This window comes from Rhinatrema bivittatum, chromosome 3, assembly GCF_901001135.1.
Source record: "Rhinatrema bivittatum chromosome 3, aRhiBiv1.1, whole genome shotgun sequence".
In the NCBI taxonomy this organism is placed as follows: domain Eukaryota; kingdom Metazoa; phylum Chordata; class Amphibia; order Gymnophiona; family Rhinatrematidae; genus Rhinatrema; species Rhinatrema bivittatum.
In genome coordinates, this window is record NC_042617.1 from 318,892,682 (window position 1) to 318,906,162 (window position 13,481).

The 13,481-nt window shown below is 48.5% G+C and overlaps 1 protein-coding gene across 1 annotated transcript in view; it reads left to right on the top strand.

Annotated features, from left to right (window-relative positions):
- The window catches only part of TUBE1 (tubulin epsilon 1), a 119,159-nt gene extending 111,360 nt beyond the window's left edge, over positions 1 to 7,799 (top strand). Inside the window, exon 12 of the mRNA XM_029595244.1 lies at positions 5,882 to 7,799. Coding sequence (XP_029451104.1) covers positions 5,882 to 6,040 — 159 coding nt within the window. The 3' untranslated portion in view covers positions 6,041 to 7,799. The remainder of the gene's footprint in view (positions 1 to 5,881) is intronic.
- Positions 7,800 to 13,481: the final 5,682 nt, after the last annotated feature.

The window sequence follows — 13,481 nt, forward strand, 5'->3', positions numbered from 1 at the left end:
GCCAGCCCACGCGCTCCATCCTTACGCCTGCCACACAATGAAGTTCACTTGACTCATTCTTCGGTTCCCTTCCTAGGCGGTCGCCTTTCCCTGTTTTTCGTGGAATGGGTCAAAACCATGTCTGATCACGTTCTCGGAGACAGGTACGCCTGCGCTTTGCTCAAGATTTTCGGGATCTTTTTCTATTTTCCTCGTGTGGTTGGTCCCAGCGGCACACCAGGCTCCTGTGTCTGGGCATGGTGGTCCCGATTCCAGACAGCGAACTTGCCGCAGACCAGTATTCTATTTACTTTGTCGTTCCCTAACAGGACGGGTCTTCGTCCGATCTTAGACCTCAAAAGAGCCAACCGGGCTCTCAAGATTCCGCTTTTCCGCGTGGAAACTCTGCGAGTGGTCCTCGTGCCGTTTCGCCCCGGAGAGTTCCTCGCCTCACTCGCTTTGACAGAGGCGTATTTCCATATTCCGATTCATCGCGGCTACCGTAGTCTCTTTGCATTCACATCCTCCACCGGGACTTCCAGTTCGGGGCGCTTCCCTTTGGTCTCGCGATGGCACCTTTCACCTTCACCAAAGTCATGGTGGTGGTGGCAGCAGCTCTCCGCCGGGAAGGAATCCTTATTCACCCCTACCTGGACGTCTGGCTCATCAGGGCCAAGGCGGAGGCTCTTTGCCGGCAGGTGGGTCGTGTGTTAGCTCTTCTCGCGTCTCTCGGGTGGATACTGAATTTCTTCAAGAGCAACCTTCAGCCCTCCCAGGCGTTAGAGTTCCTGGGAGCCCACTTCGACACCCGGGTGGGCAAGGTCTTCTTGCCTCGTGCGGTCTCTCAAGTTGATCGGCCAGTTTCAGACTCTGATCTTGCTGCCTTCTCCGACGGCTAGTGACTACCTGCAGGTCTCGGGCTCCTTAGCTTCTACCATCAACCTAGTCCCTTGGGCTTTTACTCATATGCGACCATTTCAGAAAGCTTTGCTGTCCCGTTGGCAGTGTAGTTTATCAATCCTTAAATAAAACAGCAGCCAGTGGCGGAACAGTTTCACACAGTCCTCCCGTTTTTGGGCTTTACCGTCGCCGACTTGCAGTTGTGGCTTTCCCTGCCTCATTTGCTACAAGGAATGCCTCTCCAAGTCCCTCAGTGGACGATAGTAACCACAGACGCCAGTCTCTCGGGCTGGGGTGCGGTCTGCCTCTCCCAGTACGCCCAGGGGATCTGGCCAACAGCTCAAACTCGCTGGCACATCATTCTGTTGGAGGCTCGGGCAGTGTTCCTAGCTCTTCTGGAGTTTCTCCCCCTCATTCGCAGCAAGGCAATACGGGTCTTGTCCGACAACTCCACCACTGTGGCTTACATCAATCGCCAAGGAGGCGCCTGCAGTCCACTGGTGGCCCTGGAAACCAGCCGTCTCTTCGCCTGGGCAGAGCGAAATCTACAGTGCCCGGCGGCCTCCCACATCGCGGGTAAGGGGAATGTTCAGGCCGATTTTCTCAGTCATCAGTCGCTCGATCCTGGGGAGTGGGAACTCGCTGATGCAGCCATGAATCTCATCTTCAACAGGTGGGCCCCCACCTGGGCCTCATGGAGACCCTTCGCAATGCCAAGGCTAATTGGTTCTTCCTCCGCTGGAGGGAACACGGCTTGGAGGGCATAGATGCTCTGGCTCTCCCTTGGCCGGCGGACTTCCTTCTGTACGTGTTCCCCCTGTGGCTCCTGGTCGGGAAAATTGTCAGAAGAATAGAACTCCACCTGGGTCCCGTGGGTCTGGTAGTACCAGAGTGGCCGCACAGGCCATGGTTCGCGGATTTTCTCAAACTAGCGACGGACGGACCTCTGCGGCTACGCCATCTTCCTCGGCTCCTTCGTCAAGGACCTGTATCTTTCAGCCAGGTCGATCGCTCCTGTCTAGCGGCCAGGGTTTTGCACAGTGACGCCTAAGGCGCAATGGCTATTAGGAGGAAGTCATCTCTACCTTGCTGCGGGCCCGGAAGCAGTCGACTTCCCTGGCATATGTGCGTATCTGGAACGTGTTTGAATCTGTGCAGAGTTGGGTATCTCAGCGCACTCTGTCCCGATCTCATTAGTCCTCTCTTCTCCAAGAAGGTCTCTCCAAGGGTCTTTTCTTTCGTTCTCTGTGCATACAGGTCTCCCCTCTCGGCTCTCTCCTGGGTCATCATTGAGCGGGCCACCCGGGTGTGATTTGGTGCTTGAAGGGTGTCAAGCATCTACGTCCACCTTCTCGGCTGCTTGCCCGTCGGAGAGTTTTAATCTGGTTTTTCGGGCCCTCTGTGCGGCTCTGTTCGAACCTCTCCATCGCGCTACCTTGAACGCTCTTACGCTTAAGACTGTCTTTTTGGTCTCTATCTCTTCTGCTCGTCGGATCTCGGAGATCCAAGCGCTGTCCTGTCGGGAACCTTTTTTGCGATTTTCCGATTCCAGGGTATCCCTCGTGATGGGCCCTTCCTTCTTAGTGAAGGTTCTTCTAACCTCCATGTCAACCAGTCTGCAGAACTCCCTGCATTTTGCCCTGCGACTGGGGACGATCTCCGTAAACTTGATGCCATACAAGTTCTACTTCGCTATCTCCAGGTTACCAATGGCTTTCGGGTCTCGGTCCATCTTTTGTCCTCTGGAAGTGGGCCCAATCGGGGTAAACCGGTTTCTAAGACCACTATAGCGCAGTGGTTGAAGGAAGCGATCTCCTCGGCCTATCTTTGTCAAGGTCGGGCGGTTCCTGAGGGCCTAACGGCTTATTCACTGCGTTCTCAAGCTACTTCCTGGGCGGACAGTCAATCTGTCTCTCCGCAGGAGATTTGCAGTGCCACCACTTGGACAACCTTGCATACTTTTGCTTGACACTACCGCCTGGATGTGCAAGCTCCGCTTCTTGGTTCTTTTGGACTACAAGTGCTTCGAGTGGGACTGTCTCGGTCCCACCCAGTTTAGGGAAGCTTTGGTACATCCCACAGTCTGGACTGATCCGGGTACGTACAGGGAAAGGAAAATTAGTCCTTACCTGTTAATTTTCATTCCTGTAGTACCACGGATCAGTCCAGACACCCTTCCCTGTTTCTCTTTCTTCTGTCCTCTCGAAGCTTGTTTCTCTTGCAGATTCGTAGATTTCCACACATCTTTTTCGTGCCTGAATACTAAGCAAATACACCGGAAGCCTTGGTTGATCAAGCACCAAGTATATGCAAGAGCGGTTAGTCATACCATATTTCTTACATTGTTTTACATCTGCTCCATTGAGCTTTCTGGTTACTTGCTTGATCTTATTCTGGTTTTGTTGTTTTCTGCTTTGACAATGGTTAGACTGAAGGGTTACAGGATAGGCTCTGTCCTCATATAGGATATCCTTTCAGTTTTAGTCTGTCTCCACCTGCTGGAAAGGAGGCTCAACCCACAGTCTGGACTGATCCATGGTACTACAGGAACGAAAATTAACAGGTAAGATCTAATTTTCCTTTATCTTCTGTATCTATCTTTTAAAGGCTTGATCAATCTACTCATATATAATAAATAAGCATATATTTTTACTGGTTACTTTCTCTGAGTTATCTTGTCTTTTTAAATATTTATTATTCTCAACTAGCACATTATCTCTTAGGAATAATGATGTATTACGCTTATATGATGTGGTGTTAAGGAGAGAAAGTGAACTATAAGGGAAATCCTTATTAAAGATTTTCTCACTTTGTCCTACCTGATAGTTTCGTACCCAAGATACTTCCAGATAGTGATTCGCAGGTGGGGTTGCCCACAAGTGGATCTAATGGTGACCCACTGGAACACAAAGGTGTGTCACTTCTTCAGCCAGTGGAGAGAGCCAGGCTCCATGGGGATTGACAAACTGGTGCAGCCTTGGCCTCTGGGGATACACCTTTACTTCTTTTCCCCATGGCCTCTCATAGGATAGGTGCTTCAGTGGGTAGAAATAGAGTGCAGTTGAGTCATCCTGATTACACTGAATTGACTGCACAGACTCTGGTTATGTGGATTTGATGACCCTCCAGGTGGTCTGTCCTTTGTGTCTCCCAAGCGCACCTGGCCTGCTGCTTGAGGGCCCAGTGACCATGGATGATCCATCTCTATTTTGTTTTATAGCCTGGCACTTGAGTGGAAGCGGTTGCACAGGAGGGGATATTTCTCATTCGTGATCTCCACCCTTCTGAAGGCATGAAAGACGTCAACTTCTTTGGCCTACATTCATGTTTGCTATCTGAAGACTTGCGAGATTTGGTTGGAATCTCCCTGGCAGGCCATAATCCTATGCGTTCTGTCTTTGCTTTCGAGAGGGTTGGAAAAGGGTCTAATGCTGAATTCCTGAAGGTCTAGCTAGCAACTATCTCTTGCTTCCAAGGGAAGTTGAGTGGCATGTCTATAGCAGCTCACCCTCATGTTTCTAGATTTCCTTCTTGAAGGGGGGGGGGGGGGGTGTCAAGAGATTGCTGCCTCCTTTTCGGCAGCTGGTTCCTAAATAGGAACTTAACTTGGTTTTGAGAACTCTAATGGGGTCTCCTTTTGAACCTTTGAAACATGCGTCCTTGAAAGATGTTTTCTTAAAGGCAGCCTTTTTTGTTGCTATCTGTTCCACTTGACGAATTTCAGAGCTTCATGCATTATTTTGTAGAGATCCTTTTTTGGTCATCTCTGCAGATGCAGTCACTTTCCATCCAGTACCATCCTTTCTCCCGAAGTTCAACTCTGCTTTCCATATTAATCAAGTGGTGTCTTTCCTGGGTTTTTCCTGAGAAGAGTGCAGAGATGAATATAAATTCCTTCGATGTTTGGATATTTGGAAGTTAACCCTTCGAAATTTGGAGGTAACAAATGCTTTTCACAAATCGGATAAATTATAATGTGCTTTTTGGAGGCCCGCATAAAGGGGAAGCAGCCTCTAAGGCTACTCTGATTTGGTAGATAAAGGAGGCCATTGTATCGGCTTATGTGCTCAAGAGACATCACTCTGACGGTCAGATTACTGTCCCATTTTGCGGTATATAAAAAACTTTTAAATAAATAAGAGACGAAAACCACCAGACTTGATTGGAGGACACTCCACAAGAGCATAGTCTTCCTCATGGGTGGAAGTTTGTAGGGTGGCCACATGGTCTTCCTGGCATACTTTTGTGAAGCATTACCATCTAGTTGTTCTGGCCAGAGAAGACTCTGAATATGGAGCTAGGGTGATCAAAGCGACCCTCGCTTCTTCCCATCCTGTATAGGTAAAGCTTTGGTACTTCCCACCAGTATGGGACTGGACTGGTGTAGCAGGACAAGATGTAAGGAGAAATTTTTTTTACCTATTAATTTCCTTCCATTAGTCCTGCTACACCAATCCAGGACTTTCCCAAGAAGCAGGGCCAAATCAATTCAGGTGCTAGGTCTTTTACTTTCTCTGCTACCAAGCTGTACATGTTATGTTTTCTTCCTGGTGTGGTTTTCCTTTGTTTTTTTTTTCCCGTTCAGGTGGAAGCCACAGGAAGTCTTCTCAGGTTCAATGTTATGAGTTTACTATAGGATTCTTGTTATTGGGTCTGATCCAGAGCTTTGTCATAGGTAAGGGATTCCTGCTGTGCTGCACCACCCCCTAGGTAGTGGCAATGATGTCACATGAAGAAACCTGTGTTCTCTGCCTCCATCTACTGGTAAGGGGAAGCAACCCACTAGTATGGGCCAGGACTAATGGAAAGGAAATTAACAGGTAAGAACATTTCTCCTTTGTTCTCAGAATTATATTTTGAAGGCTGTTTTCCCTGTTTATATTTTCCTCTTAAACTCTGAAATGTTATTAAAAGATGTACTGGTGCATGAGGTCTCTTCTTCAGATGTGGCTGTTGGGTTCTGCCGTCAATTTCACTTTATGACTCTTATTTCCCATTGCAGGCTCACCTTCACCATTACTTGAACGTGAATGGAATGGAGCAGAGCTGTTTCACAGAAGCCCTCTCATCCTTGGCATCACTGATAGATGAGTACAGTCAGTTGGATGCTACTAAGGGTGTGGTCCTAGCAGACCCACCCAGACTGAATATAGCTGTCTGAGAAAATAAACAGCAGCTGCACCTAACATTGCCATGGGAAGCAGTGTCTCACAACGTTTGTCCAGTTTCAAATATCACACTTTTTATTACCATCTCAAAATTGATTCCTGGCTACCTCTTCCCTCCCCATCCCACCCCCAAATAAAAATAATTTTAAACTCATATTTGTAAATATAACAGTGTGAACCACTTTTCTCAGGTCTGTCAAAAAGAGTGATTTTGTCCCTTACCAGTGAACCTATGAATACCAATACAGAAAACCAAGGAGTGGAAGTCCAGGTTCAAATCCCCACTGCTGCTCCCTGTGAGCTTGGCAAGTCACCTCACCCTCCATTGGCTCAGGTGCTAACATAGGTCTAGATTTACTAAGCTGCAGTATCGCAAATTAAACAGCATGTGATGTGCTTTAAATGCTTTTTATCATGTGATATTACTACTCCAGAAGATTTCCTTTCCCTATGGAGTAAGCTGCATGTACATCTATAAAATTCCCTAATGCATGCAAAACAGTTTATGTATAGGCAATCCTATGGTAATAAAATAATGTGGCTGACTTAGAAAAAAGTCAGCTCAGATACTTTAGCGCACTTGAGGGAGGGGTAGTTATTTTCCCAAGGAAGCATCAGAACGCTAAATGGGTCCTCAGTGGTTCCATGGGAAAATTAAAAGGCCAAGGTGCTCAAACCACACACCCCCAAATCTGCCAAAAATCAGCCCAGAGGGGTCTTTGGAGAACCCCGCTGCCTTCCGAGGTGGCTCTGGACCCCTCAAAAAAAGGCAAATTGCGAGGTGACAGCCCCCTTATTTGATCCCTCTTTAATTCACAAAAATGGCCCTTAAGCCTAATGATCCCCACCAATCAGGCCCATCCTATCCCTCCATACAAATAATGTAATATCCATGGCTCTAGTTCCCCCAATCCAAAAAAAGACCCTGTTGGTCTGAGTGGGGCAGTAAGAATCCCCCCGCCTCCCCCCCCCTCCAAATACTTCTAAAAGAAGTCATTGGTTTGCAATGGGGGTCTAGATCACCCCCTAGCTCCAGCCCATCAACACCATTTTTCAAAATGGGGTCAACCTGACATTGCCTCTATCACGTGATATCTGTATGCAGATAATGTTATTTTTAGATGATCACCAAGAATCATTGGTAATGATCTTACAACTATTTGAAACATTCTGGCGCTTTGTGGGCCTTAAACTTAATTTAGAAAAATCTGAAGCAATGCCTCTGCTGGCTTTTTCTCAGAGTGGCAGGGGCAATTTTGCTTATACTGGCCTTCATCTCACCTGACATACAAATTCCTGTTCATACCCAGATCAGTCCAGACTCCTGGGATTTTGCCTCCCTTCCAGCAGATGGAGGCAGAGAAAGTTTCACTGGCACTGGCTTATAACCCAGAGTGCTACCTTCAGACCCTCAGTATTTCCCTTCTCCAGCAGATGGTAGAGGTGCAATCCCTGGGGGGAGGGGATTGAATAGAGAACTAAAAATTCTTTGATTTACCCTGCCAGGTGGTTGCTAGGCCCTGGTGGGGCTTTCCCTCCTAGTGTTGTGGAAAACAAGCAGGGGATCAGGGACCTTGGTCTGTCTCGGTCTTTCACTGCCCGGGTGGGTATATAGCTAGTGGGGCCATTTCCCTCCCCCCAGGAGAACAATTGGAGTCTGGCATCTCTTCTGTCAGGGAAGTATCCTTATCGTTGGCTTCCTATGTCTTAGTAAAGTTTAAAAAAAAAAAAAGTAGAGCAGAAGAGCATCAAGGTTTTAGTGGCCGGGAAGGCTGCATTGGATCTTGGCAGAGCTGTTGCGAGGTGAGTTCTGGTACGGCCGTGCTACTTGAGCACACGGCGGGGCTGGTTGTGCTCCGCAGTTGGGCCTCGTTGCAGTCGGCACGCTGTCGTGCAGACTGCAACGATGGCTGTCGGCGCAGCATTTGAGTGCTCTGGATGGTGTGCGGCAGTGCATGCTGGTCCTGCGGTGATGCGAGCATGTGCGTGATTGTCCCATGCCGGACTGTGCTCCCACTGCCTCTCGGGTGGAGAGGGCGGGTCAGGGATGGCAGAGGCTACACAGGAGCGGCAACCTAAATCGAAGAAAGGCAAGGGAGCACCTTTGAAGTCGGCCACCCCTCCCCCGCTGGGTGCGGGAAAGGCAGACATGTTGTCCGGGGCTGAAGGCCCATCTGGGCTATTTCGGGAGTGTGAGGATCTCCAGTGGGGCAGGGTGCTTAGAACCGAAGAGCACCTGATTCGGACGTGGAGGGGGATCCTTCCAGAGATGGGACGGAGGACCACACCACCACCTCATCAGAATTTGTCCTTTTGCATTAAACATATTTGGCGCGAAAGGCAGCTGTGAAGGCGGATTGAGCTCAGAGGCCCAGTGCTCCGCAGCCTACTAAAAGGCCTGGAAATTTTGTGGGTCCGGTTCCGCAGAGGCGCCAAGAGTCTTCGGGATGAGGATAGTTCCGGGCAGTACTGGTTCCTCCTTGTCAGTTGATATAAGCCACCGAGGTCGCGTTGTCCAAGAAGATGCACACCGCATGGCGGCTCATCAGAGGCAGAAACACAGTTAAGGCACACTGTACTGCCCTTGTCTCCAAACGATTGATAGACCAGGACTTTTTTTCCTTGGACCACTGCCCCTGGGCCGACTGATTCTGACATACCGTCCCCCAGCCGGACAGATCAGTATCAGTGGTAATGGTTCAGACAAAGCTCCACAGGTTTCTGCTTTCCCGGATCCAGCTGTGCCTGGCAACAATCCAGCTGAGCCTGATAATAGTCCAGATGGTCCGGATCTGGATGGAGGGTTGAACCAGGTGCCAGTGGCTGAAGGGGACAACCCTAAGATGGTGCATTTATTCCAGGTAGAGGAGTTGTGGCCCTTAATCTCTCATGTTCTTGAGGAGCTGGGGATCAAAATTCCTCAGGAGGAGTCTGATCAATAGGGAGTGGACCCAGTCATGGATGGCCTGATGGGTCCAGTGAAAGCCTTTCCTTTTTACAAGTATGTGAAGAAGCTGGTGGTCAGGGAGTGGGACACTCCTGAGACAGACCTCGAGAAGGCCGGACTAAGTTGTATCCATTGCCGGAGGACACGCTCGAGCTGTTGGCTCTCCCTAAGGTGGATGTATCAGTCTTTGGTCACTAAGAAGACCACCATCCCTGTGGCTGGTTCAGTGGTGTTGAAGGACATGAAGGATAGAAAATTGGAAATTCATCTCAAGAAGATATTTGAGGGGTCTGCACTTGACATTCAGGTTGCTGTGTGCAGTAGCTTCATGCAGAGGGTCAGTTTGCACTGGGTTCAGCAATTGCAGGCTACAAAGCTGCTATTTCCGTCTGAGGCTAAGCAGGCAGACTGCCTGGAGGCAGTCGCAGCTTATGTAGCTGTTGCCCTGTATGACCTCTTCAGAACTTCTTCCAGAATCATGATGTCTGCAATATCAGCCAGAAGGCTCCTTTGGTTGAGGAACTAGTCGGCAGATATTTGGTCTAAGTCTCATTGGGAACATTACTGTTCAAAGGTAAGCTTCTTTTTGGGGAAGACTTAGAAAAGCTTGTGAAGTGTCTCAGGGAGACCAAAGAGCATAGGCTGCCAGAGGGCAAGCCCAAAGGAAACAAAGGTTCCATTGCAAGGTGGTCCCAGTTTCAGTCAAACAGGCGGTTTCATCTGAGTGGGCCCTCAGTGGGAGCTCACAGGCAAGGCAGCAGTCCTGGAACCAGCCCTTTTGAGAGGGCAGGAAATCAGGCAGAGAAGATCTCTGGCGGAGCCACGTCCACCCAATGAAGTTAGGCCAGTCTGCTTCTCTCTTCCTTCTGTTGGAGGGAGTTTGGCTCTCTTTTACAAGGAGCAGACCAAAATCACATCAGAGTGATAAGATGGTTGCGCATTAGAAGTCTCTCGTCCACTGCGAGTCTTGTTTATGGTTTCCCCTTGCACTCTGTTCGGCAAGAGAAAGGTAGTTCAGGAACCTGTGGACTGGTTGCAAGCATTGAGAGCCATAGTTTCCATTCGTATGGGGGAACAAAGAACAGGAAGGTATTCCATATATTTCGTCGTACCGAAAAAGGAGGGATCCTTACGTCCAATTTTGGATCTAGAAAAGGTGAATATGGCCCTCAAGATTAATTATTTTCGAATGGAAACTCTGCGTCCGGTCATTGCAGCCGTACGCAAGGGAGAGTTCCTGGCTACTCCTAAGCTTGTCCAAGGCATATCTACACTTTCCACTCTGTCCGGATCACCAGCAGTTTCTGCACTTCATGATCCTCTGGAAACATTTTCAGTTTTTTACCCTTCCGTTCAGATTGGCAACGGCGCCTCAGATGTTCACAAGGTAAGGGTGACTGTGGTAGCGGAGCTCAGGAAGAGGGGCATCTTGGTTCAACCATATCTGGACAACTGGCTCATTTGGGAAAAGTTGGAAGCCTTTGGTGCTCAGGCGGTGACTCAGATCTTGCACAATTGAGGTTACTGGGATGGGTGGTGAATCTGCTAAAGTGTCATCTCACCCATTTTCAAGTTTTGGAGTTCTTGGGAGCACATTTTGACACCAGGGGAGGAAAGATTTTCCTTACGGAGGATCGTATTCTCAAGCTGCAGAAGCAGATGCACAGGTTTTCTTTTTTTTTTTTTTTTTTTTTATATTCTGCTTTTGTTGGAAGCAGCCGGTACCCAGGGTCTGGGATTACCTTCAGATGTTGGGCTCTATGCCCTCGACATTGGAGTTGGTCCTTTGGGCCTTTGCACATATGAAACCTCTACAATGGTCTCTTTTTTCCCAGTGGGATCCTTTATTGGAACTCGAAGAACTTGCCAGGTCGTATTTCATGGTGGCTTGGTCAAGAACATTGAAGGCACAGAGTGGGCTTAGAATTTCCGGACTGGGTGGTAGTTACCACTTATACTAGTCTGTCCAGCTGGGGGGGCGGTATGTCAGAATCAGTCGGCCCAGGGGCAGTGGTCCAAGGAAAAGAAGTCCTGGTCTATCAATCGTTTGGAGACAAGGGCAGTACAGTGTAGCTTAATTGTGTTTCTCCCTCTGTTGAGCAGCTACGCGGTGTGCATCTTGTTGGACAATGCAACCTTGGTGGCTTATATCAACCGACAAGGAAGAACCAGGTGTTGAATGGTGGCCCAGGAAACTCAGGAGTTGTTTCTTTGGATGGAGCAGCATCTAGTTATGCTACGGCGTCTCACATTGCCGGGTGTTCAATGTGCAAGTGGATTTTCTCAGTTGCCAGAAGCTGGATCCCGGGGAGGATGATGGCTCTGTGTCGCCGGTGGGGTACTGCCCACCTGAACTTGATGGTGTCGCAAAAGAACACCAAAGAAGCACGAAGGTATGCGCTTACGTGAGTGGAGACCAGACACCCCGCTGTTGAGCTGATAGGCACCATTAGCTGAATGGAGTCTACATGATTACGATTTTTCATATATAAATCAAGATACAGTTCCACTGCGGATTAATATTAATTTTAAATGATATCACATCAAAAATTTGGAAGCTTTGAATGGTTTTGAGTCCAATTGAATTTTTAAGCCCCTGAGGCAGCCGTTTTAAGAGCGGCGAAACTCAGCGTAAGTCAAGCATTTGTTTTAATACGTCTCCACCACAGTAAAGAATTGGAAAAGACTTTGGCATCTATCCCTTTTGTTGTCCTAGCAGAAGAACACGAAGGCCACCCCAGTTCTTCAGTCGCAGAAGAGTGCACAGGGTGGAGGGCGGAGATGCTCTAGTTCTACTTTGACCCTGAGGGAGTCTACTTTATGTGTTTCCTCCGTGGCCTCTGGTGGGAAAGCTGATATGATGAATAGAACACATCCCAGAGAAGTGATTCTGGTGTTGCCAGAGTGGCCAAGACGCCCGTGGTTCACGGACCTGGTCACCCTGGCGGTGGACAGCCCACTGTGACTCACACATTTGCCGAAGCTGCTTCGGCAGGGTCCAGTATTTTCAGATTGGGTGGATCGTGCCTGTCTCGCAGTTTGGCTTTTAAGAGGAGGCGTTTGAGAGAAAAGGGATATCCGGAGGATGTCATTACCACCTTGTTGCAGGCTAGAAAGACTTCCATTTCCTTGTCATAAATAAGGGTCTGGAAGGTCTTTGAATCCTGGTGCACGGGTCAAGGAATAATCGCGATGCAGGCCTTGATAGCTCACATCTTGGCTTTTTTGCAGAAAGGTTTGGTAAAAGGCTTGGATTTTAACTCTCTTAAGGATCAGGTTGCGACCTTGGGTTGTCTACAACGCAAGGTGCATGGAGTATGGGCTGCTCACCTGGATGTGGTTTGCTTCCTTCGAGGGGCAAAACATCTGTGTCCTCCTGTGCGGAAAATATGTCCCTCATGGAACTTGCCTAATCCTTAGAGGGTTGTGTGTAGCTCCATTTGAACCTTTGAAAAGAGCAACGGTAAAGGATCTCAGTTTGAAGGTGGTGTTTCTGGTAGCCATTTGTTCTGCCCCAAGGATCTCTTTCAGGATGGTGCCCTCTTTTCTCCCAAAGGTTGTATATAAGCATTCCATTTGAACCAGACCATGGAACTTCCATCCTTTCCAGATTTGGACACATCGACTCCGCATGCTAGAGACTTACGACATTTGGAGTGTGATGCAGGCTTTTTTACATTACTTCAAAGTTACCAATAGCTTCAGGGTGTCTGACCATATCTTTGTACTATGGAGCAAGTCCACGATAGCAAGATGGTTGAAAGAGGCAATAAACTTGGTATATATCTGTAAGGGACGTCCAGTCCCAGAGGCGTTGAGGGCCCACTCTTTTCGGTCACAGATGGCTTCTTGGGCCAAGTGCCAGGAGGTGTCTTTACAAGAAATTGATTTGGCGGCTACTTGAAAGTCATTGCACACTTTTGCCTATGCATTATCGTTTGGATGACCAAGCCCCAGAGACCATGGGCTTTGGTGAGAGTGCTCTTTGAGTGTGACTTTCGCAGTCCCACCCTAATTAGGGAAGCTTGGGTGCATCCCAGGAGTCTGAACTGATCTGGGTATGAACAGCAAAGGAAAATTGGTTCTTACTTGTTAATTTTTGTTCCTGGAATACCAAAGATTAGTCCAGAGTCTTGCCTTGGTTGTGGGGAAGAGTCCGCTCGTATTTCTGTAATGGTTCTATTGTATATAGGCTGCAGAAATGCTTAGGATTTCAAGTTTGTTCTCCCGCTTTGGAGTTATAAAGCAAAGAGTTCTTTCATGAAGAAAGTTTTTCAAGTCAGGGTTTTTAGCCATTTGTTGTTCCCCATGCTCATTTGTGGGCGTTGATGGCATTTTCATAAGGATTGGTATGAGGTGAATGTTGGCTTGGGTACAGTTCAATACTGAGGGACCTCAAGTGGCACTCCGGGTTATAAGCTAGTGCCAGTGAAACTTTCTCTGTCTCCATCTGCTGGAAGGGAGTCATAATCCCAGGAGTCTGGACT